The sequence below is a fragment of the Lissotriton vulgaris genome, chromosome 7, assembly GCF_964263255.1.
Source record: "Lissotriton vulgaris chromosome 7, aLisVul1.2, whole genome shotgun sequence".
Classification (NCBI taxonomy): Eukaryota; Metazoa; Chordata; class Amphibia; order Caudata; family Salamandridae; genus Lissotriton; species Lissotriton vulgaris.
This window is the reverse complement of record NC_141695.1, coordinates 1,541,265,470-1,541,290,365: the sequence shown is the minus strand read 5'-3', so window position 1 is coordinate 1,541,290,365 and position 24,896 is coordinate 1,541,265,470. Positions and strand designations below refer to the sequence as shown.

Here is a 24,896-nt window from a genome sequence, read left to right as displayed (position 1 = left end):
ATGTCGTGTAAGGTGTCATACGATTTGGAATACTATCCCCTCGACAGTCCTGTCAATGGGGATAGCATTCCACCCCTCTAGAGGGAGAAGACATGTTACTTTACTAAAACGCAGTTGATTTTAAAAGAGACTCAGCATCACAAAATGGACGCTTCTGCCACAGACACGAGTCTGACCTCCTGCTGCTGATCGAAACTTGGCAGAGGAGGCCTGGACAAAGGGTTTCCTGTCGCGGGGAGGTGTCACACCACCCCAGAGAGGAGATAGTGGATTGTAGCAGGGAGGTTTGAAAGAAACCAGACACTGCCTGGGGAGCACAAGGCTTCCCCTTGCATAATCCGGTCAAACCGGTTCTGGGGCACACCAGCCCCAGTCCCAGCGCGACCCTGGACAAAGGGAAAGGGGTGTATCCACTCCCTTCCTGGGTCCCACCCATAGGAGGGACCTAGCAGGTAATCTAGCCCACTAGATTGGTATATATGTGGGAGCAGTGCCAACACACATCAGATTATCCTGACTGAAACTTATGAAATGAAACTCTGGACCCTTGGACATCCTGCTCGGCGTAGAAGACTGAAGAATCTCCCTTGTGGTCAAGGAGTGACCACCCTGTGCAAACAGGCACCATCCAGCACTTCAATGTTTGCTTTGTTGCAGTTCCCGCCAGAACTCAAGCAACGGAGTTCAACAAGACCCAGCGTTCCTGCCTTCCAACAGCCTGTTCCACAGTCCCTGCAGAGCTGAGACCCGTGGAGGCAACCTGAAGCGTGGGGCCGGCCATCTTGGAAAGACCACAAGGCACTGACCGTGCAGCTTCCGAGGCTCCCTCGAAGCTGTGCATTGGGGTTTGAGAAGTCCCAGCCCTGAGCAACTCTTGCCCCAAAGCTCACCCCTCTACACTCACAGAGTGCTGCGTGGGGCCCTTCTGCACCTTTTGGCTCAACGCGTTGGTCCGGATGCTTGCCCGTTGGCTTGCGGCCCCAGTACCGACGAACCTTTGAATTTGACCTGCCAGTCCAATTGCTCTGGACTGGCCCTCGCTCCCCTGAAAAGGAGCACCCGCTCTGACCGTGCTGGTCTGAGTACTAAGCAATCTTTGAATCCTGCGTGGGTTGCGCTTGCCAAGGTTTGTTTGCTCCAGTCCGGAATCCGACACCGCCGACAGCGAGAGCCTTTGTGGGACAGCTTGTGATCTTCTCCTGGACATCCTCGGTGCCCCAGAGTCCACGTGGCAGTGGAGAGAAGCTTCTCAACATCGACCTGATTGCGCCTGACATTGCCTGGTTCCTTCCTGGTTCCACCCTGGTCACTGCTGAGTGACCCAGACTCTGTCCCCTCTGCTTTCAGGTCATCTACATCTTCGATCCACCCTTGGATCACACCGGACACTTCTCTTCTCGACGCCTTCAGCATCTTCATCTTCAGGCACCATCGACCTGCGTGACGAAACCCGGCACTACTTTGCACCTATGCACCCGCTTCCTGTGGGTGAGGTAACTCAGCAACGCCGGTGCTCCTGTACTGGGACACACCTCTAGTGTATATGTCTAAAGTTTCGTCCTTCTAGGTCAGTCGGAAGGTTCCTTAAACAGTAACTTTGTAACTTTTACGCACCATTGGCTTTGCATTGGTGCGTGTGTGTGCTTTAAGCGCTGCACCCGATTCCCGCTAGCTTTTCCCGACTTCAGCATTGCTAGTCCCGATTGGTCCCAGCAATTCCCTATGCCCTAGGCCTAACTACTGTTCGATTGGTGGTTCTTATACCACTATTTTAGTATATGGTTTGAGTGGCCACCCGCCCTCATCCATAATTGTGCAACTTTTATATGTTTAACTGTGCTTTTGTTTAAACGCTTGTGCCTCTGCACTCATAGAGAGTACAGAGGATTATTCTAGTAATAAATACATATATTTTTATAATACATAACTTGTGTGGTGTCCTTTAATTTGATATTACAGGATTGTGATTGGTAAAACAGCTTGCTTAACACGACCTCTTGAGTTAAGCCTTTCAGTTCAGTTTTTAACGTCTTTATTTCGAATATTCTTCATAAAAGACAAAATATTTACATACATATGAATAATAAGGCTGCTTAGTCCATGCTACCTTTAGGATAGCTTGTCTATAAGGTTGACTTACAACCTGACACCATAAGGGATTGTTTGGATTGATACAAGGTGCCCCCAGAATTGGAGACATCATATATCAGGCCAACTTCACACAGTAAGTTTGACCTAATTAATTCTCTTTTAACTATACTCATAGTAGCTCTATTTTTTTAGCTTTATTTTGTTAATTTCTGATGAGAGTGAATGTTACGATTAAAATACTCCTAGATCTGCTCTGTAATTTCTACGTAGCTTGTACCATTCATGTATTCTTTTTTGTATTGTTTTATATTATTATATTTAACAGTAATAAACATTTTTGGGACTTGCTATCTTTGTTTCCAGGATAAGTTACTGGTCAGTGGGACCTAGGCTCATTGTCAGGGAGAGGGTGAGACTGATAAGGTTGTCGTTGTGGACAAGAAATCTTAACATAGAGGAAGACTTAGGCCTTTGAAAATTATGAGGCATATTTCAGTGGACGTTAACAGCCAGGTATGATCCCCCATTACACCCTTGCCCTGTACTGTAGGTCAAAGAGATTGGAGCCACTCCTACTGTGGTAGACTGTCCATTTGACCAATGGTAGTGCAGAGGAGAGGTGCCCTTCAAAGGAGCTGACACCCATAATCCAAATTTCAAAGGATTAGGCACTAAACCACATTTGTTTCTGGGTCTGAACAATGAATTACACATTGGGTTCAACAGCCATGTTTATTGACGTGAGAAGCTCACCAAGACTTAGAACTGTTGGAACCAGGGCTAGGACCAAAATGTGCTACTCCCTCCGCTCAGAGAGGGTCCAACAACCAAAGAAGTGAAGAACACTTGCCCTAAGCCCAAAGCATCAGACCTCCGGGCTGCCTGTCAAAACCAGTAGAGCTTGTGATTAGAAATAGAGCGGCTGGAGGAGGCGAGGGGTAGCTGGGATCCTTCTTAGTGGAACCCAGTGAGCAAAGTATAAGATGCCTGGTCGGGTCATGACTGTAGCTGTTGTGACAGCTGGTGAACCCTATATGCCAGGTGAGGGCCACCTTGTGCAATACTAATCAAAGATATGCCAGGCATCGCCCCAATTAATCACCAGTTGGCAACCCAGGTATGCCAGATGCGGCCACCCTGAAGAAAGCATTGTTGCTCTTGTACAGCACCAGTTGATGATCCCACACGCCAGATGGGAGCCACCGTGAAGTAATATCCTGGAGCAGCACCAATCAGCAACACCTGTAAGTTGGAGATCACTGTAAGGTAAGTGGCATCAGCCCTCTGGATCACAAGTTGGCAATGCTGGTATGCCAGGTGTGGGCCACCATAAGGTAAGAGCCATCACCCTTCTGCATCACCAGGCGGCGATCCCCGTGCACCAGGGGCAGGTCACTGTGGAAACAGGGCTGTTGCCCGGGACCATGATGCTCTGACTGCTACCAACAACAGCTGTTGATTTTGATGAGCGATGGAGAACTGTCCAACACCAATGTGGTCTAACCAGAGACTGAATGAGGCCCAGTATGCCACAGGGGAAGGACTACAAGAGGTTGTGGACCTTTTGCGCTGGGAGAACGTATCAAACAGAGACTCACTCTAGTCCGCCTGAACTTGCTGGCAGCAGAGGCTCCTCCGTTAAGGTGGAGTAGCGTCACCCCCCCCCCTGTTGTCAGCACCGCAGGTACACTCAGAATAATGAAAATGGTCATTCCCATTGTATTATTATGTTTGCTGCTGGCCACGCTAGCCCAAGTTTATGATGAGGGCTGGGCAGACAGATTCCTGCATACGGCAGGAGGGCTGTCTAGTCCGCCTGACAGATTGGCAGACTGTCTACAGCCGGCCAATCTGTACTGCCCACTTCAAACCCAGTGCTGTAAAACAGCAGAGGGGTCACAGGCTCCCAGCCTCAAAATGAGCACTGGGTTATCCTGCTCCAACAAATCCTGATCAGTTTTATTCGTAAGCAGGAGGTTAACCACCTTCCTTTCTCCTCCTCGTCAGGAGAGGCAACATACCGATGACTTTATGGCACGCTGTGTCTCACTGATTCTAACAATTGCTAGCAACCCTTGCTTTCTGATTGCCATCGGGTTGGGTACGACTGCTTGGGTCCAGCAGGTCTACTGGGGACCTACTGAAATTTGGAACATAGCACTGTTGATGTTGACTCATAAACCAAAGATAGACTTTACATGGGGACTAGTGAGGCTACATCTGGGAACCGTCTTCAGTGTTGAATAGGGAATATCCATTCTCAGTAGAAGGGGACAGAGAAACTTGGGGATACCACCCAGGATGATGCTAGAGTGCTTCCCTTGAGAGACTGTGGTTCTTATTTGGTATGTAGTCTTTTTGCTTTGTCGACTCCTATTTAAATATACAGATTTTTTAAATAAAAGCAAATGTTTGAGTGGTCAATCATCTCAATGCCTTCCCTGTTTGTACTTCGAGTCTTGCTCTGTGTTTGCCTCACATCCACCTCTAAATTGAAGAGTTCTGGACGTCTCAACTTGCGCTAATACTGACAGTGAAGTGCTGAAGGTGATCATAGTAGATCAGACCATGGGACAGCAGGAGGAAAAAGCACAACCCCCAGGTTTAGCTCAGTAACCTCTACTTGACCCATGGCCCTCTGAATCGGGATTTGGACAACTATAATGCAGTTATTTCACACCAGTCCTCTGCCCTTTGGACTAGAAATTAACACGTGGGACCAATTTTTCTGCTCATAAAACCACATGGAATTCCACATTCAAAAGGATGTTTACAAATGCATTTTCCAACTGTTCTGAGAAGGTAGTAAATGTGTATCAGGCCCAGTGGGTGGAGAGGAGGGTAAAGAAAGGGGAGATATTTTCTTGTATGATGGAGTACTGTACGCTCATGCCTATCAGAAAAAAACAAATAATGAGTATTGGCTACTGCCGAAGTGTGATCTTTCTGGCAGGTTTTACCAGCCACAAAAATTAAGTCCGGCTGTTCCACATGTGTGTAAAAATCTAGCTACTCCTAATCAGATAGAGCTGAATTTCATGATGTTATTATGCTCCGCCTGACTCCTAATCAGGCCTGATGATGGGAACTCCAGCAGGCTCTGTAGTTCCTTAAAGGGGTAGTGTCTAACTGGCAAAGTGTGTGTTCGCCCTACTACAGGCTACATTTTGCCTTTATTGTTAGGATTTTTTAAATGGGTGCAATCCAGTGATGATTTCACCCAAATGCATTGTAATGTCAAATGGATTAACTGGATTTACTTTTAAAACTCCAAAAGGAGAGTATGCAAAAAATGCTGGGATCAAACACTTCTGAAGAGATAGAGAATTATATACCTGTTTTATAGCAAAGGCACGAGTTGCAGAGTACACTTTAAAAAACTTGAAAATTGAACAAGTGTGAGCTTGATGGATACGCTCTAAGGGGAGCCATTGGCCTTCCATCACCCTAAGACATGTGCCTCTATCCAGAAAATTCCTCCAGCCCCCTGGAGATGCTGATATTGGGGCTGGGTGCAAATCTGGGGGTGGAGAAAATCCCCCCATCCCCAGAAGTTGGGCCCTGCTTGTGAACTAAGAAATACGGAATGACCAAAGGAAACAAATCTAGATGATTTTTTTTCAGCAATCGTAAATTACAGGTGAAAATGAATATCCCATAATTCAGAAGGAGCAGTGCTCTGATATTACTGTCCCCATCAGAATTAAGTGGCAACTTGTAGTAGTGAGAGCCTAGGTGTTACATTAGTGGGAAAGGAATCTATGGATGGCAAAGGCTGCTTGCTGCTGTTCAGGACAAAGAGTAATCCAAGTGCGGCACACTTTTATCATAGTCAGAACGGATTGGATAACTTAGGTTCTCGTTGCTGTACATAACCATTACTGCGACCGTGTCTGTGCCTGTATTTCCCACTTAATGATAGCATGTTGTTATGCATTGTTAGTCATTTGAGGTGAGATTTTTAAAGATTGTGTGATGGTCTTGTGTCACTTTTCAGATGCAGACCTGTTACAAAACCCTTTGTGGTATTCACACGGCAACACAAATTACTATTTGCTTTACTTTGTAAACAAAAATATGAATACAGCGCATTGCGCTGCCTTGGGTTACTTTTCATCAGGTATGCTGAACATGTGTGGAACATGGGCATTCCTGAGCATCCACTTATGTATTTGATGCAAACTCAAACTACAAATATTTGTAGACAAGGGTTTGTGCCAAAATGTTGTGCTTGCCTGAGGCTGTGTAACAACGAGAAATGTCTTTATTTCTTCTTATTTCCTCTTTGAATGTCTGCTGCATTCTTCATCACACATCCAAAAAGGAACTGGCCCCAAAGTATAGTTTTGTCTCAGGAAGGTAGCACTTCCTGCACAAAATCGATACTTACCGTAATGCTCACATGCTTGCACCATTGCTCTAGACTGCCACAAGTGCACCAGCGAATGGAGAGAGTAGACTTTGGAGATTTGGCGCAGTTCTGCAGCCTTTCATTTACAGTACACAGCACCGAAAGCGGCATATTAGCAAGAACCTCGTTAAAGTTATCGCTGTTTTAGGTGCAGAAAACTACAGCTAAAATGGCGATAATGGGCTTGCTAATATGCGTTATAGAAATCCAATAGAAGCCCAGGTTCGATGTCCTGCACATCTAACAAGGGCTTCTATTGGAACTCTATAATGCATATTAGCAAGCCCATTATCGCCATTTTAGCTGCAGTTTCCTGCTGCTAAAACAGCGATCATTTTAATGAGGTCCTTGCTAATATGCCCCAAAGATCGCTTGGCACACTGTATTGCATGAACTCTTTGAAAATATGCCTCTAGGTGTGTACATTTGAGAACAGTGGACATACCAATTGTTGGTGGATTACTAATCCTTTTCTACCCATGGATCTCAGGACTAATGAGGGGGTCACTGCTCTAAAGGCACAGGAGCAGTCCAGATGCCCAGCAATGGAATAGGGAGGATGTTTGTCCTTGTTTACTTTCAGGATCACTTACACAGGCACACAACGGATTTGTACTACAAAAATGTATACTTTGACAATCTCCTACCAATTCAATTTATTTTAATCACCACAATTCACAATAGGAGGTTTTTTAGCCACTGCGTAATTAAAAAATAACAAAGATGACACTGTATGTGCTGAGAAAAGAATCATTTATTGGAAGAAGTATAAGAAAGATGCAAAGCGACACCTCACAGGATGCACTCTCGCCCATTCAGCCAGAGTGATCATAATGATATATTTGCAAGGCTTCATTTTTCTTAAAGCATTTCAGCAGCGCTACGTTGGTTTCCAGTACGTGAATCTAGACATACAGAAGAGAGGACATAAGCTTGATTTTTTAGGGATGAGTGTTCTTTTGCTGAGGGTTGCATCTAAACTTTAAGACAGGCACCAGAATCATGGTTCTCTTTCCCTTTGATGGACCAGCTCTCGATTGTGAGTTACTATGAGTACTCGGAAACATCCAAACAATCCTGAGGGGGAAAAAAATCACATCTCAATTAAATGTTTCCTGGACCACAATCAAGTTTACAAATAATTGTAGCATTTAAAACTATACCTTTCCTCTCATGGTGCACACCAGTGAATCATATTAAGGGCCCAATTACAATGCAGTCAGAAAAAGCTTCCCTTGTAATCACCGATTCGGATTCCTTTCAGACCGATCTATTTTGATGGGCTTGGTGGGAAGGGAATCTGAATCAGTTTTCTGAATGGCTTATGATGGGCTCGGAGAGCCCGTCCGCCATTTGGAAGGCCCACAGTGATCCCCCGCCGTCTTTTTCCGGGTTGAGGGATTATGATGGCAGCTTACCACCGCCTTTTTGTACCGGCCTTTCTGGCACAAAATGGCTTTATGAAACAGTTTTGGGGGCCCCCAGCAGGGCTCCCATGAGTGCTGGGCTGCCGAATGGCAGGGTACTGGGGACCTATGGTGCCCCCTGTTCATCTCTGCACCCAGTGGCCGACAAATTGAGGTGCCTGCCTCAGCGTGCAGGGATGAACTGTACCGTAGCATTTTGCTATGAGAAGCTGCATTCCATTCAGAATTCATGCTTCCATAGCAAAGTATAGGATTGCACCCGAGCTGGGTTCGGTCGTATCCTAATTCCTGGAATGAAACCAACCACAGGAGGTTGTTCGGTTCCAGTTTCAGAACAATGCCCGACAGACTCAGGCCGGTCCGGCATCGTAATCAGCCCCTAAGACCTTACTTAAAAAAGGATAAAATCTAAATGTGCAACCCAAACAAATCTACCAGAATTAGAGCAACATAGGAACATTTGATAGTATTTTGGCCAAGAATTGTGCAGATGTAGACTACTCTACCTGCACTAAATTGTTGTACTTAAAGCCTATAGATAAATTCAGGTTTATACTATTACTGGTCATCAAGAGCAAGCCTGGATTTAAATCAGATGATTTTTTGCACTAATGGTGTCCCATTTTGCCAGTGGTAACATTTGAAAACAGATTGGCAAATGGAGCATATTAAAGCAAGTGAATTTAGTGACAAAGAAAGGTTGATAAAGTGATGGGAACATATAGGGCCCGATGTAGGTAAATCTATATTTACCACTTCATAAATACCGAATCATACCGATTCGGTATTCATGAAGTGGTAAATTAGAGGGGGGAGATGTAGGTATTTCAGATTCGGTAAATACCGAATCTGTAAGATTCGGTATTTACCGATTCTGTAAATACCGATTCGGTATCCCCCATTGATTCCTATGGGCCTTGAAGCCCATAGGAATCCATGGGCATTACCGATTCGGTATTTACCGAATCGGTAAATACCGATTCCAGCAAGGGTGCAGGGGGTGTCACTTTGACACCCTCTAGCACCCCCAACACTGGCTTGTGTGCCATGTGGCACACAGACATGCCCTAAGGGCATGTCTGTCTGTCACATGGCATAGGTGTGCATGCACACATGTGCATGCACACCTGGATTCGGTATTTTAACACCCAATTGCATTGGGTGTTAAAATACCGAATCTGAAAGGCCTGTGGGACTCAGAAGAGTCCCACCTACATCTGGAAGATACCGAATCGGTAAAAATACCGATTTGGTATTTTACAGATTCTGTAAATTTATAGATTCGGTAAATATACCGAATAGGTAAATACTGGCCCCCTTAATCTCAAAGTGCCAAATACCGGTCGGAAACGGCCGATTTCGGCCGTTTCCGACCGGAATTTGCCACCTACATCGGGCCCATAGTCTTGAAATATTAAATGTATTAAATATTACCCCATATCTTACTGAATTAATATGTTCTATGGTTACTGTAACGTGCAAATTGTACAGTGTGATAATTACAGGCCTTTTAAAATGTGTGCTTACCTAGTGTCCTGCACTGCATGTGGTATTAACTTCGGAAAGACATGATGTAACCTGAATTTAGGAGGAACTCACAGCTACTGACTGCAGTCAGTCCTATTGAAATACATGCAGACAGGACTCTAAGTGGCCTGAAGAAAATGGGGGCTCTCTACATGTACATGTAAAATACATTTCTGTGATTTCCACAGTGCACCGCCCAACCAGTATTTTGGTTTTTCTCTGAGATCTTATTGCATTCAGATATATAATACAACAACTGACATGCAGCTAAAACCTGCTAGTACTATCCAGTTTGTCAATCGTTGTTTGCTGTTTAAGATAAATGAATAACAACAATGATTTCTTATAAATAATATCATTGGAGATGTTTCAATTCTGAAATTGGGGGACTGTGAATTAACTATTATTAAGGCCTGTGGAAGGAGTATTGACCTTCAGTTAAGTACACTTCATGAAAGATATGTATGCTCTTTTTCTCTGCACATCTCGTCAATCTGCACATCTTCAACATCATCTCTTTCCTCTTCTACACCTTCTTTTCACTCCCCCCCCAAATGTTCTTCCAGGCATCTCCTTCACTTCACCACCTCCAAACATACCCTGCACTCATTCACATTTAAGCACATTTATTTTCCTATACTTTTGCCTTGCAACACATATTTATACAGAGTTTCGATAGCAATGGGAACACATGACCATTGTTCTGTGTGGTCTGCAGAGAGGTTAATCCATTGACAGGCACTTTGTTTTGTCTTCAGCCTGAGCGCCAGAGCTCTCACTCAAAACCCCTCATAATCACCTGACTCCAAATTTGCACTATTCAAGAGTAGTAAGATGCATGAAAATTTACAGAAACCCATCATGATGAAATAGCTAACACTTTTGGGGAATGGAAGATTGAGTAAAACAGGAAATAAAAGAGGAACTAAATCGCTGACATCATTATTTTAATGTTTTTAACATTCATTGTTCGAAAATCAATCCATATTGTAGGCATTAATGTTAAGGGGATGAACTTAGGGCCAATTTTAACTCATTGCGGCATGTAACTGTTTTTACTATAAGCACATAGTTTTCCCTTTGCTCTTGACTTGAATATTTGGATCAACTTTACAAGGGAACCAAAACCCTGCCCATCGTTTGGATCAATTTTGTGGGGGAACAAATACAGCAGCTCCACTTCTAAAGGGGTTAGAAACCTTCAACCAGGGCTGAGGTGTCACAGTGGGGGAGGTTAGCATGACCAGGGGTCTCAGCACAATATACATGACACAAGATTAGCTTTATAATACTTACCATTACCAAGGTGCTGAATAACATGTGCATGCATCCAGTCTTACTGTTTGACAAATAGGAAAGGGTGGAATCTTTGCCTAAGAATGACAGTTGTTTGGCTTCACGCAGGGACCAGACTCAGACGGCCAAAACCGTGACGCGGGCTAGAGTGAATACATCTCTACAACGGCAATGAAGGGCTTTGGAAAGGTAAGCCCTACGTCATGCTTTACATTTCAGAAAGTTGATTTACTGCCTGGCTTTCATCTCCTGCTTCAGCATGAGGCATGACAGGCAGCCTGGTCAGACAGCTTTAACTACATCAAATTGTGTAGAGATAACAATCATATCTCAAAATACATTGATCTATTAAATATTTCTTTAGGTAAACGTGAAGGAATTTTCAGAGGGGCACAGTCCCAGAGCCCTAATCGAGAATCCACTCCCGCATTTTGCTATCATGCATTGTGAATTTCAAAGAGTACCACTATCCACACACCAAACTAGAGTGCCATAAATTGTACATTTTAGTGTAAAACCTTTTTGTGTTTGTGTACCTACTGTTGCACCATGGGATATCGACATTCCTTAGCCTTCCTGCAGCCTTCCAGCACCAACGAGGATACCAATGTGGGGTCAAAGGTTGGATACATTGTTGATCAGATGGAGTCATCAAGTTCAAGAATCAGTGAGGTCATGTCAACTACCCCTGAAGTGGTGAATTGACAATTGTCCCCCTGATTCCACACAACAGGCTAATACATTGTCAGGCAGAAGTGTTAGTTCTTTGACATCATGTGTTGTTCCTTGTTTAGCAGTTGTGATTTCTTTCCAATATAGCATTCACTAAATGAATATACATTTTCAACTTCAGTTGTAATACTTTCCTGCCTCTGAAACTGTAACATTGTTTGTTTCAGTTTTATTTTGGTCAAGTTATGAAGCTGTTTTTAATCATTTAGTAGTTGGATTTTAATTGTTATAATAATGGTATTTCAGAATATGTTTTTCGGCAAAGGTTCTGAATGTGTAGTTTCAAAAAGTGTTTCGTACCTTTGTGCAAAGAATAGCCAGTACTTTCATTGCTGGCTAGTAATAGCAATGAGCCGGTTCAGGTCACTGCAGAGTTATTTATTTAATTATGTGTGCTTTACAGTATGAAAAGGCGATGGGGCAAGAGGCTGCTGGACACAAGAGTGGCAACAAAGATGGATGCAGCACTGCTGTGGCTGCAGACAGGAGTGCTGGATCTGCAGCAGCTGTTCTTGCTGTAACCCTAGTTGAAAGGCAGACCTCACAGATGCTGGTTATTGCTGCATCCATGGTCGTAGTCAGGTTAATTTCGACCAACCACACCAAACAACGGTGGCATAGGATGGTGCTAGACCTTTCCCTTCTATTACAGCCTATGTTAGTGAAGTTACACAGATAATGGGCCAGCTTGGAGAGTCTTCTTCTGTGCCCAACTGCAGCAATCACGGTGTATGTGATCTGCAACGTCTCTAGAGCTACACCCTTGTCATGTGTTAAAGTTGATGATGAATGTATCAAAATTATCTTCGGACATCACTTCTGATGTCCAACGATGAGCAACAATGAGTGAAAGAGACATTTTCAAAACCTTGTTTCACTATTCATATTCTGCCTGATCCATCAGCACCACAAGATCTCACGAGGATTCAGGGGAAATGACAGGTACAAGGAGATGCTGAAGAACAGGCCAGTGGAAGTAACAAAGGGCAGTGACAGTAGACCACTAACATCAGTCTATCTGTAGTTACTCACTTCCTAGTTTTGGGTGACTTCCAGATGAAGAGATATACAGCGCTATTTAGACCTGCATAGATTGTTAGGCTTTGCCAGGGAATGTGACATTGCAAATTGGCAATGGAAGAAACAGAATGACCGGCAGGACTACACCAAACAAATCTATGGAATATGTGGAAAGAAAAGTAAAACAAAAGTTCCATAAACTTTCAAAATTACAAGATGAGGAGTGACGCTTAAGGAGTCTGCTGAAACTGACAGTACTAAACCTTTGCTGTCTTAAAACAGTTTGCTGTTGGTATGTCAAGTTTTGTGAAGTCATCAACAGGGGGCAAGGTTCAAGGAGAACATAAAAGATGTTTGATGACACTGCATGATATGATGCGGGTATTTAGCAAGTTAAGCACAGTACAGATATCTCACGTTTTCTAAAGACCTGAAAAGGTTTGACCAACGTCATAGGTGTGGAATAGGGGTAAAAGCTTGATTTGTCATAACTGTGGTGCCATGAGATGGAGATGCCTGAAACATGGAACAATGATTTACACTTGCTAACCGCCCACCTCAGGTTAGCAGCATATTTGGCCAAACAGTGGGAGATGGACCCAACAAAGGGTTAAGAAGTATATCATAAAAAAAACTGTTAATGGAATGTTAACGTGTTCTTCTTCTAACCTGACACTAAGTTTTATTCAAAAACAGTTAAAGTTATGATTATGAATTAAAACTGAAAAGAAAACAAACTGAAATTGGTCAGTTGTGGTTACCTACACAAAGGCAAACTCCCGACCCTTGCAGTGTGGGTTTTTCAGTAAATTATGTGTGTGTTCTATGGTAAAAAAAAACACGTAATGAAGAGAAGATGGATAGAAAGAAGGAAGGGAAATTGCAAAATGGCAATGGAAGAGGCGGAATGACCCACTGACCAACACCAAATAAATTAATGGAAATTGGAACTAAGTAGCGGGATCAATCAAATTTCTGAAGGCAAGATGCAAAATTAAGTAGGAAAAAATGCATAACAAAATAAAAAAAATTGGCATTTACCAAGGAGAAATATTTATTATCATGAGACAAGTATAAGGAATAAGTATAAATGTAAAAAAGCAGGACAAGAGGTTCCATAAACGTAAGGAATTTAAAGATGAGATCAGATACTACTATCTACTGAAACTGACAGTACTTTCTTGAACTTTGCAAGGGCTGCCCTTTATTGCATTCCCAATCACCCAACAGACATATTCCTTCCACCATATCTCACTGAGAACCACTCAGAGGAGAAGAGATGGGTAACATGAGCAACTCAAGATTCATCCATGAGAGTGAATCACATGGCAGATTATTCTTGCAATCAGGTGGATGGAAGTACCTTTTTAGGCTAGTAACTCAGTTGGGGGACTGATAGCCTGCTGCCTAGTTCAGTTTATGAAGAGCAGTGTGGCAGTTGGAGGACCCGAAGGGTGCATGAACCAAAAGTAACATAATTAATCTCCTGTTAGAGTTTTCGGGCACACTGTTGACCTACAATTTATTGGTCCGTTCAGCACACACCTGGGTGGACTAGTCCATTCCAGCCCTCTTTTAGCTCTTAATCAGAGCTCACAGGCTATATTGAAAGGACAGATTATTGCCAAAGCCAGTCTATGTATATGTGTGATTTTGTAATAATAAGTGTGTGAACAATGATAGAATGAATAGATAGAGTGATAGTATAAAAGAATAAATTAGAAGAGAATACAAGAGTAGAATTAAAAAAAAGAAAATTATAGGCTAAATAGAATAGAAATATAAAATAATAGAATACAAGAATAGAAAGAATAGAAGTACAATATGATGCTAACCTAACTTGCTTAAGTACAAGTCATGTGAACATTATCTATACTTACCTTTTTGAGAGTGATCTCTTTTTTTCCGCCCAATAGTAAGTTCCAAAAAGGAAGCGGCAGTAGGCACTCTGCAATGCAGCAAGAGAAGGCATATCGGCAAAGGTGGATCACAATCAATGGTGTTTAATAACAGACATATGTCAGAGAGCTCTATACCATGTGACACTCTTTTTTTATAAAGGATAGCAGTTACAGGATTTTGTTAGTATTACATTGGCTCATCCTGGAAATAGCTCTCTGGATGAAGGATCCACTTCAGAGCTCAGCTTCAACCTGCTGTTGAATGATCCAGTCTGCACGGGACCCACTCGAACTATTATCACGCTTATGGTAATTTATTGAACTGAGTAATAGTGACCCATGTTGTATTTTTTGCAAACAAAAGTTTCATTCAGTTGTATTATGTGCTAGATAAAAAATGATTTTAAAAGCAAATCCTGACAGAACTGAATCCAATTTTCCTTCAAAATACGAACTAGACAAAGGGTGTGTTTTTAGGATGGAATGCTAAGCAACATTAAAGAGTGCACTAGAATAAATTGTGGAACAATGGTAAGGTGGAGGAAATGTGTCAAAAGCTGATAAAGAGCTTGTTCTAATTATCTAATGAAGGAATGAAGAGGGACTCTTGTGGGAACACACAGTAGACACCGCAAGGTTTGTATTTTAGGCTGAGGCAGTGTTTGGGGCAGGACATGGAAAACAGCCCAAATGCAGGTAAAAGTGGCAATACTGAGGATGCAGTTATTTTTGTATATTGCAAAGAGATGGAAAAGTAAAGTGTCTAGAAAGGACCAGCATCGAGGGTTAGGTGGGTAGTGGGAGATTGGAGGGCAAAAAAGCAACGCATAACTATGTGATAACAATGGGGATTGCTGTGAAACGCTTGGTGATACTGAAAAATACAAAATTGATGCTGGGCAAAGTGAATGAAGGTAGTATATTCTGTGTACCTATTCTTTCTGTGCTACCACTGGCTGCACTGAAATGGCTTTTAGGAATAATACAGTAGAATATTGAGATGGGACTTTAAATGGCATGAAATATTCTGACCAGAATATTTGAGGTCACCTAAGTCCACATATAAGTCAATATATGTACCTTGCGATACTTATATATTCAAGGTGCTCAGATGTGGAGTTAAGAATAGTAAATCTATACTTCCTCTATATGCATTTACCTTTTCATATTTTGTCCCCCAATATTCTGGCCACGATATTCCAATACAACTATATTCCTATACTCAATATTCTGTTGCCCTAGTACAATCAAATTCGGCAATCTAGTGTTTCCTTAGGCACCTCCCTTGTGTGATTGTCGACGGACTGACTGATGACATTTGTAAACTGTTCACCACACCGCTGGATCTCCTAGATCTGTGAGTTTTTAGTAGTCCCAGCATACATCCACGAAAATAATTTGGATACAAGAAATTCTTTTTCAACTGTACAGAGATGAATAGACGAGCTGAGAGCCCCTTTGGCATATGCATGGTCAAATAGAGGCAAGAATGAAGGGTAAGCAACTAACCAATCACACATGGCTTCAACTTTAAAGGATGCCAAGAGCAGCCTACTGTCGGTGAGTTCATTCTGCATAATTATTAAGAAGGCTACAATGTTTTGATTAGGGAAAATACAGTCAATCTCTGCTGTAAGTGTTGACATCTGTCCGGGTTAAAAAGTTGCCTGGCACCTTATTGGGGATAATTAGTGCCGGCACATGACCACTCATCAAGAAAAAACTAAAGGTGAGGTTCAGTCTACACAGATTACTGGTGAGGTAGGTCTTTTTCATGCTGAAGTTGTAAAAATGAATCTCATCAGGAGGAGTAACTGAGGGGCTCTTAGTATAAGATGACATTTGTTCTGAATTGTAGTAAGAGTTGGGATTTGTGATAACGAAACAACTCCGGCATACATTATCCGACAACGGGGACACCTGATAATTGACTTACGGTTTGCTGGTGGTGTGAGGAACGTTGAAGGTAACTTGCCACTAAATAACACTTGTGTTCTCATGAACGATCTCCAGAGGCAGATCTCAAACAGGATGCTCTTGTGACTGCTATGTCTTTTACTAACAAGATTATCCAGGTAAAGAGGTGTTTCTTCTAAATTATATACGCCTGCAGCTTGTGTGGTTTAATAATCTCAACACACTGCACTGCAATTGTATCAAATTTACTACATTATGTTTGCCCCGTTCCAAACCCTAACATTTGTATTTGTGTTCCATAGGGTTTAGTAGCAGAGCTGATGTCCCCCTTCTCCCTTCCTGTTCAAAAGTGTTGTTCTCCCCAGACCTCTCCTTGCACGAACCATCATAAATGTAAGTGTGTGTGTCTGGATTTAAATAATGTACACTTGAACTGAACTCATTTGTGTTCTCTTTCCCTGGACCAAGTTAGTTCCAGCAGGTCTCAGTGAAGTTGAAACCATGAGTTGTGCCTAAACATTGACATATGCATAGCCAATATCTTTACATCTGCAAAAGCCTCAGTATAATGCCACATTCATGCAGTGTAACATATGTGTTTAACAAACATAAAACATTCACTTATTGGCATGTCCTTAAGATGTTATCACCAATTAAGGATATTGCTACAATGCCATCTCTTGGACCCAGAAACGGCTGTCTGCTTCAGCAAATGTAACCAAGACAGATCCACAGATACATGACATGTGACAAGTTTGTTCCCCCAGGTGGATTGATTGTCTTTTCTAAATATTTTAGCTTCTCTATTGCAATTTGTCCCCTCAAAGCCCAGAGACACAAATGACACATGCAAATATTACCATTGACAAAAGAAGTAAAAAATATTAAAGAATGCTTACTGTTATTAGGGGTTTTTCCTTTTAGCGCGGCTAAAATTATTTCTGAAATCTGAGTTGACTGTGGTAGAAGAAAAAGAGATTGAGATTAAGAGAGGTGCAGAGTCAAAAAGGTAGAGAGTGTTATAGTAAAACACGCACAGGGCATTAAGCATTTTGCAACATATTTGTGGGGGAGAAAGTTCGTTGTGGCTACAGACCATAAACCACTAGTCTTCATTTGGAATGATAAAGGGTTAAGAAATGCCAGTCCAAGGTTGATACGCCTGTTTTCTAAGCTATATGATTACAACTTCACCATGAGGCACATTCTAGGAGGAAAAAACTTCAAAGCAGATTTTCTTTCCAGATGCCCTTCTAATTCCAGTAGTGATGAAATGATTGTAGAAGAAAAGGAAGTTGTTGTGGGCTTACTGGATGGGTTTGTGTTAGCTAAAGATGTTGGGCCTCATTTATGAGGCCTTGTGTCAGTTTTGCGCTTCCGATGCGTGACTTTTTGTGACGCATCGGTGGCGTAAAACATGCCTCCTGTTGCGCATGGGCAAAATTTGCAAATTCACGGTCCGCGAATTTGCACAAAATCGCAAAAAATCTGCGAATTCGCGGATTTTCCAGCGAAATCGCGGATTTTTATGCGATTTGCACTGGAGTACTTTCTACTGGCTAATCCAGTAAGTGCTCCATAGTTGGGTAAAAGTGTAGTGCTTTTACTACACTGCAGCTGCGTAAAGGGCCAGAAGATGTGTCTCCAGTGACCATGTGTGCCTGTAACAAACATGCAGTTTGTTACAGGCACACGTGGTCACAGAAGACACATCTTCTGGCCCTTTACGCAGCTGCAGTGTAGTAAAATGCTACATTACTCCTTGTCACCAGGCACAGCTGTTCTTGTCCTGGGCTTTCCTCTTACAAGGCAATATTTTCTGATGAGTTAGGCCGAGCTGTTCGACTGAACTTGGACCACAATTCCCAGAAATCAGTGATTCTATAAATGTAAGCCCAGGACTAGCAGCAAGGTGACTTCCGGGTAACCCTACAAGCAGGGCCCTTATCTCATATCCCAATGCTCCCACATTGTAATTGTATTGTATTGTATTGTATTGTAATTGCATTTATATAGCACTTACTACCCCTGACGAGGCGTTAAAGTGCTTTTTCGGCAAGTAGCACGCTACTCCGGAACCCTTAAAGGATTAGTGTTGAATTAGTATAGTAAAATATGAAAGTAATTTGAGTGGTGGATAGTTTAGTTATTTGGATTCAGAAGGATAGCGGAAGGATAGAAGAGGGAAAAAAGGATTGCATTTATATAGAGCTTGTTACCCCTGATGGGGTGTTGAAGCACTTTTTTGGCGAGTGGCACACTACTCCGAAACCCATAAAGGATTAGTGTTGAATTAGTATAGTGAAATATGAAAGTAATTTGAGTGGTGGATATTAGTCAGTTATTTGGATTGAGAAGGAAAGCAGAGGGATAGAAGAGGGAAAAAGGTTTGCGTTTCTATAGCGCTTTTTAACCCTGATGGGGTGTTGAAGCGCATTTTGGCGAGTAGCACGCTACTCCGGAACCTATAGGAATTCCTGTTACAGGAGGTGCTGTGAACAGCATGGTCCGTGTTTAAACATCGCGTCATACTTTGCTGTCATGGGTGAGGAAGGGAGATCAGTACTCAGTTGTGATTATCAACTGCATTGGCTAATTACATTTGAAATGATTTTAGAAACAGCATGATATGTTTGTAATTCACAGATTTACCTGCAGGAAATTCAAGAGTTTTATATGCTGGTTGAAACTTTCGTCTAGCTATTCAGTAAGGGGGCGTTTGATCCAGTAGTTGAGGTGACAGGTTTAACTCTTTCTGCAACACTATTATGCTTGTGGGTGAACATTGGGCCAAGCATGCAGAAGATGGCATTGCTTGTTTGCATGGATTGGCACTTAGCATGCCTTTTTCATCCTTTTTTTCTTTTTTCACTCACATAGGCACCCATCAGGTTTTCATTGGTAGTACTGTTGCCATGTCTATGTTCATCTTGGGTGCTGCAGTTGACACCCCTGTATGCTAGAATGTTTTCATCATTTCATTTATGGTGATTAGAGTTTATTATTAGTTTTTCCAAAAGCACTGAACAAGGGATTTGAAAATCCCGTAATGCATTATGCAAAACCAAAATTTCTGTTTGAATGGCTGTATTTGATTAATGTTGCATGAACAGTGTGATCTTCACATTTTTATTTATTCATTGTGATATTGCATTACAAAAGTTTTGGGGGGAAATTTGTATAAAAAACGGATCACTGAAACAATATCGAGGTCAAGAATATCGACTTACAAAAATATCGAGGTAAAAATATAGAATACCAAAATATCGACCTCCTATCTTCAAACAGGTAAGTACAAAAATATCGAATGAAAAATATCGATGTAAAAAATATAGTTAGTCAAAATATGGATTTTTTAAAAATGTTTTAAATTAAATTAGAAAATAATGAAATAATAAATATAAATAACTTAAACATACTTAAAATATTTTAAACACCTTAAAATTAATAAATAATTAATGTAAGTAAAAAAACATACAAATTCATTTGTTAATACATATATATATATAATCGTAATATTAATAAATAAATTACAATAATTATGCCGTAGGATAGCGGAAAGGTTAAAATTTACTATTACCACTCCAGTGAGTGCAACAGTAGGGAAAGCGTTGGATAGCGTAGGGGTAAAAATTACTATTCCCACTCCAGAGAGTGCAACAGTAGGGAAAGCGTTGGATAGCGTAGGGGTAAAAATTACTATTCCCACTGGGAATGACCACACGCAAAGTGAGGACCAGAATAACGGAGCACCGCAGCACTATGCGCTGCAAAAAAAGCATAAGCAAACTGACAAACCACTTTATCACCCAGTGCCACACCCCAAATGACTTCACCTGGACAGTCATCGAACAGATACCAGTCAGCCCAGTTAACAATGACAAAAAATTGCTTAACAAAGAGCAAAGGTGGATATATCGCCTGTCCACGGCCACTGACGGGCTCAATGATGCCATCCCCTGGAACTCACTGACCCTGTGAACCAGTCTGACCTTAAGCCTCCCTTGGTCCAGCATGACCACTCAGGAACCTTGCCTTTACTGCCACTGCCCCCTGTGACCCAGTCTGACCTCCCAGACGCACCCCAGTAGGGCACTACCCCTCTCTTCAGGCATTTTGCCTTTGCCTTCATTCACCTCCTTGTTCCCCTAGCCTACAATCCTAGTGGGACAACCTTGCGTCCCCCTCATCCTCCCAATAATGGGATCTTGCCTTTGTCCCCTAGCCCCAGTCTTAGTGGGACAACCATGCGTCCCCCTTACCCTCCCCTCTAAAAACGGGATTCGCTGGCACTTGGATAACATTCTGTGCCTGTAGTACTATTCGGCACGTTTCACTATAATCCAACTTTAAAGTCCCGAGTGCGCATGCGCTAATCCTATCCAATCGCGCCGCACTCTTGCGCAACCACGCATGCGCGAACCACTACTTGGCCGCGCATGCGCTAAACTACTCCCCGCCGCGCATGCGCACAATAAAACCACCCTTGCACGCATGCGCGAAGCTAGCGGCACTACTCCGCGCATTGGCGCGATACGAAGGGCACTCACCTGAGCACAATTCCGACCCAAAAGCCAGTCTTTCTACTATTACTCTTCCCTCCAGGTGCCATTAATCATGCAGTTAACGCTAGTATAAAAACCGGCCACCACAGCCATTCATTACCGGTTATGCGAAGGAGGCACAACAGGTCCCACGCTGAAGCTGACCAGTAATCCTGTGAGTATGCTGAACATCTCTACCATAGGTAAGCGCTACCCTTTCTCCCACAGGTCTCCTTACCCCAGTGGTCCTCTCTCTCCCTACCAGGGCCACCCCTTGCCTCTTCAATAGCCTTGGAGTACAAGCAAGACTAAAAAAGCGTAAGACAATGTGCTTGCGCCACAATACTTCACTACTCACTACTGCATTATTATTTTTTACCGCTGTTTTAACCACCTCACCCTCGTAATTCAGTGCGAGTCCACAATAATGATACCACCAGTATCATTACACTTGAGCCGCTCATAGCCTGCACCAATCCGCTATTAAGCCGGCTGTCATAAATTATGCTCAATATTTTCTAGTGACTCTTTTTTCCTATGTTTGTCTTGTCCCTGTCTTTCATTGTTAAATGTACAGGTGATCTTGAGAAGGGAATCCCCCCTCTCACAGTTAGATACACTTTAGGGCGTGTAGACACATAGACTACACTACACTTACCCTAATTTTAACCTACACATATTTTTTATTGTCCTGAAGAAAGCCAGATTAATATAAGGCACTGGCTGAAACATGTTGACACACCAAGGACGTAGGAGGTCGTAACCCGCCTCTAACGTCCCACAGCCTTATTTTTTAACCGCTGACGGAGGCCCTTTTAATAAAGTCTTCCCACTCCAGGGACCATCCGCCAAGCCGTTTTAACCTCACTTCTCACTTCGGGGTAAAAACTACTATTCCATGCTTCATCATCGGGCCCACCCAGTGACACCTCACACCGCACACACAGTGACATACCTGCTCCGCTGTAATCAGGCGTCGTAGCACACCCGGGACACGCTAGGTGTCACTGGGTGGGCCCGATGATGAAGCATGCCACCAACTAGGTTGGTGGGTGAGGGCTTTCTAAAGACACCCAACAGGTGCCACCGCCAACAACACTGAGTCGCTATGACAACAACAAAATAATGTCATATTAACCCCTTTCTAGCTAGTCTCCTTTTGATTTACTTAAAAATTACTATTCCCACTCCAGAGAGTGCAACAGTAGGAAAAGCGTTGGTTAGCGTAGGGATAGAAATTACTATTCCCACTCCAGAGAGTGCAACAGTAGGGAAAGCGTTGGATAGCGTTGGATAGCGTAGGGGTAAAAATTACTATTCCAACTCCAGAGAGTGCAACAGTAGGGAAAACAGTAGGGAAAACGTTGGCTAGCGGCAGGGTAAGATTTACTATTTCCACTGCAAAGAGTGCAACAGTAGGGAAAGCGTTGGATAGCGAAGGGGTAAAAATTACTATTCCCACTCCAGAGAGTGCAACAGTGGGGAAAGCGTTGGATAGCGAGAGGGGTAAAAATTACTATTCCAACTCCAGAGAGTGCAACAGTAGGTAAAGCATTGGATAGTGTAGGGGTAAAAATTATTATTCCAACTCTAGAGAGTGCAACAGTAGGGGAAGCATTGGATAGCGTAGGGGTAAAAATTACTATTCACTAATTACTATTCACACTCCAGAGAGTGTAACAGTAGAGAAAGCGTTGGATAGCGTAGTGGTAGAAATTACTATTCCAACTCTAGAGAGTGCAACAGTAGGGAAAACATTGGATAGCAGGAGGGTAAAAATTACTATTCCAACTCCAGAGAGTGGAACAGTAGGGAAAGCGTTGGATAGCGTAGGGGTAAAGATTACTATTCCACTTCAGAGAGTGCAACAGTAGGGAAAGTGTTGGATAGCGTAAGGGTGAAAATTACTATTCCCACTCCAGAGAGTGCAACAGTAGGGAAAGCATTGGATAGCGTAGGGGTAAAAATTACTATTCCAACTCCAGAGAGTGCAACAGTAGGAAAACGTTGGATAGCGGCAGGGTAAAATTTACTATTCCCACTCCTAAGAGTGCAACAGTAGGGAAAGTATTGGATAGGGTAGGGGTAAAAATTACTATTCCTGCTCCAGAGAGTGCAACAGTAGGGAAAGCGTTGGATAGCGCAGGGGTAAAAATTACTATTTCAATTCCATGGAGTGCAACAGTAGGGAAAGCGTTGGATAGCATAGGGGTAAAAATTACTATTCCAACTCCAGAGACTGCAACAGAGGGGAAAGTGTTGGATAGCGGGAGAGTAAAAATTACTATTAGAACTCTAGAGAGTGCAACAGTTGGGAAAGCGTTGGATAGCGTAAGGGTAAAAATTACTATTCCAACTCCAGAGAGTGCAATAGTAGGGAAAGCATAGGATAGCGTAGGGGTAAAAATTACTATTCCAACTCCAGAGAGTGCAACAGTAGAGAAAGCGTTGGATAGCGGGAGGGTAAAAATTACCCTTCCAACTCCAGAGAGTGCAACAGTAGGGAAAGCATTGGCTAGCGTAGGGGTAAAAATTACTATTCCCACTCCAGAGAGTGCAACAGTGAGGAAAGCATTGGATAGCGTAGGGGTGAAAATTACTATTCCCACTCCAGAGAGTGTAACAGTTGGGAAAGCGTTGGATAGCGTAGGGGTAAAAATTACTATTCCAACTCCGGAGAGTGCAACAGTAGGGAAAACGTTGGATAGCGGGAGGGTAAAAATTACTATTCCAACTCCAGAGAGTGCAACAGTAGGGAAAGCGTTGGATAGCGTAGGGGTAAAAATTACTATTCCCACTCCAGAGAGTGCAACAGTAGGAAAAGGGTTGGAAAAAAATTACTATTCCCACTCCAGAGAGTGCAACAGTAGGGAAAGCGTTGGATAGCGTAGGGGTAAAAATTACTATTCCCACTCAAGAGAGTGCAACAGTAGGGAAAGCGTTGGATAGCGTAGGGGTAAAAATTACTATTCCAACTCCAGAGAGTGCAACAGTAGGGAAAACGTTGGCTAGTGGCAGGGTAAAATTTACTATTCCCACTCCAAAGAGTGCAACAGTAGGGAAAGCGTTGGAAAGCGTAGGGGAAAAAATTACTATTCCCACTCCAGACAATGCAACAGTAGGGAATGCGTTGGATAGCGTAAGGGTAAAAATTACTATTCCCACTCTAGAGAGTGCAACAGTAGGAAAAGCATTGGATAGTGTAGGGGTAAAAATTATTATTCCAACTCTAGAGAGTGCAACAGTAGCGAAAACGTTGGATAGCGGCAGGGTAAAATGTACTATTCCCACTCCAGAGAGTGCAACAGTAGGGAAAGCGATGGATAGCATAAGGGTAAAAATTACTATTCCCACTCCAGAGAGTGCAACAGTAGGGAAAGCATTGGATAGCGTCGGGGTAAAAACTACTATTCCAACTCCAGAGAGTGCAACAGTAGGGAAAACGTTGGATAGCGTCAGGGTAAAATTTACTATTCCCACTCCAAAGAGTGCAACAGTAGGGAAAGTGTTGGATAGGGTAGGGGTAAAAATTACTATTCCTGCTCCAGAAAGTGCAACAGTAGGGAAAGCATTGGATAGCGCAGGGATAAAAATTACTATTTCAATTCCAGGGAGTGCAACAGTAGGGAAAGCGGTGGATAGCGTAAGGGTAATAATTACTATTCCAACTCCAGAGACTGCAACAGTCGGGAAAGTGTTGGATAGTGGGAGAGTAAAAATTACTATTAGAACTCCAGAGAGTGCAACAGTTGGGAAAGCGTTGGATAGCGTAAGGGTAAAAATTACTATTCCAACTCCAGAGAGTGCAATAGTAGGGAAAGCATTGGATAGCGTAGGGGTAAAAATTACTATTCCAACTCCAGAGAGTGCAACAGTAGAGAAAGTGTTGGATAGCGGGAGGGTAAAAATTTACCATTCCAACTCCAGAGAGTGCAACAGTAGGGAAAGCATTGGCTAGCGTAGGGGTAAAAATTATTATTCCCACTCCAGAGAGTGCAACAGTAGGGAAAGTGTTGGATAGCGTAGGGGT

General features: G+C 42.8%; 1 protein-coding gene across 1 annotated transcript in view; it reads right to left on the bottom strand.

Moving 5' to 3' along the window:
• Window positions 1–7,238: 7,238 nt before the first annotated feature.
• Window positions 7,239–24,896, bottom strand: part of LOC147705962 (uncharacterized) — a 118,108-nt gene continuing 100,450 nt past the window's right edge. Inside the window, exons 9-11 of the mRNA XM_086932427.1 lie at window positions 17,222–17,279; window positions 14,385–14,452; window positions 7,239–7,579 (exon numbers count right to left, since the gene is read on the bottom strand). Coding sequence (XP_086788553.1) covers window positions 7,550–7,579; window positions 14,385–14,452; window positions 17,222–17,279 — 156 coding nt within the window. The 3' untranslated portion in view covers window positions 7,239–7,549. The remainder of the gene's footprint in view (window positions 7,580–14,384; window positions 14,453–17,221; window positions 17,280–24,896) is intronic.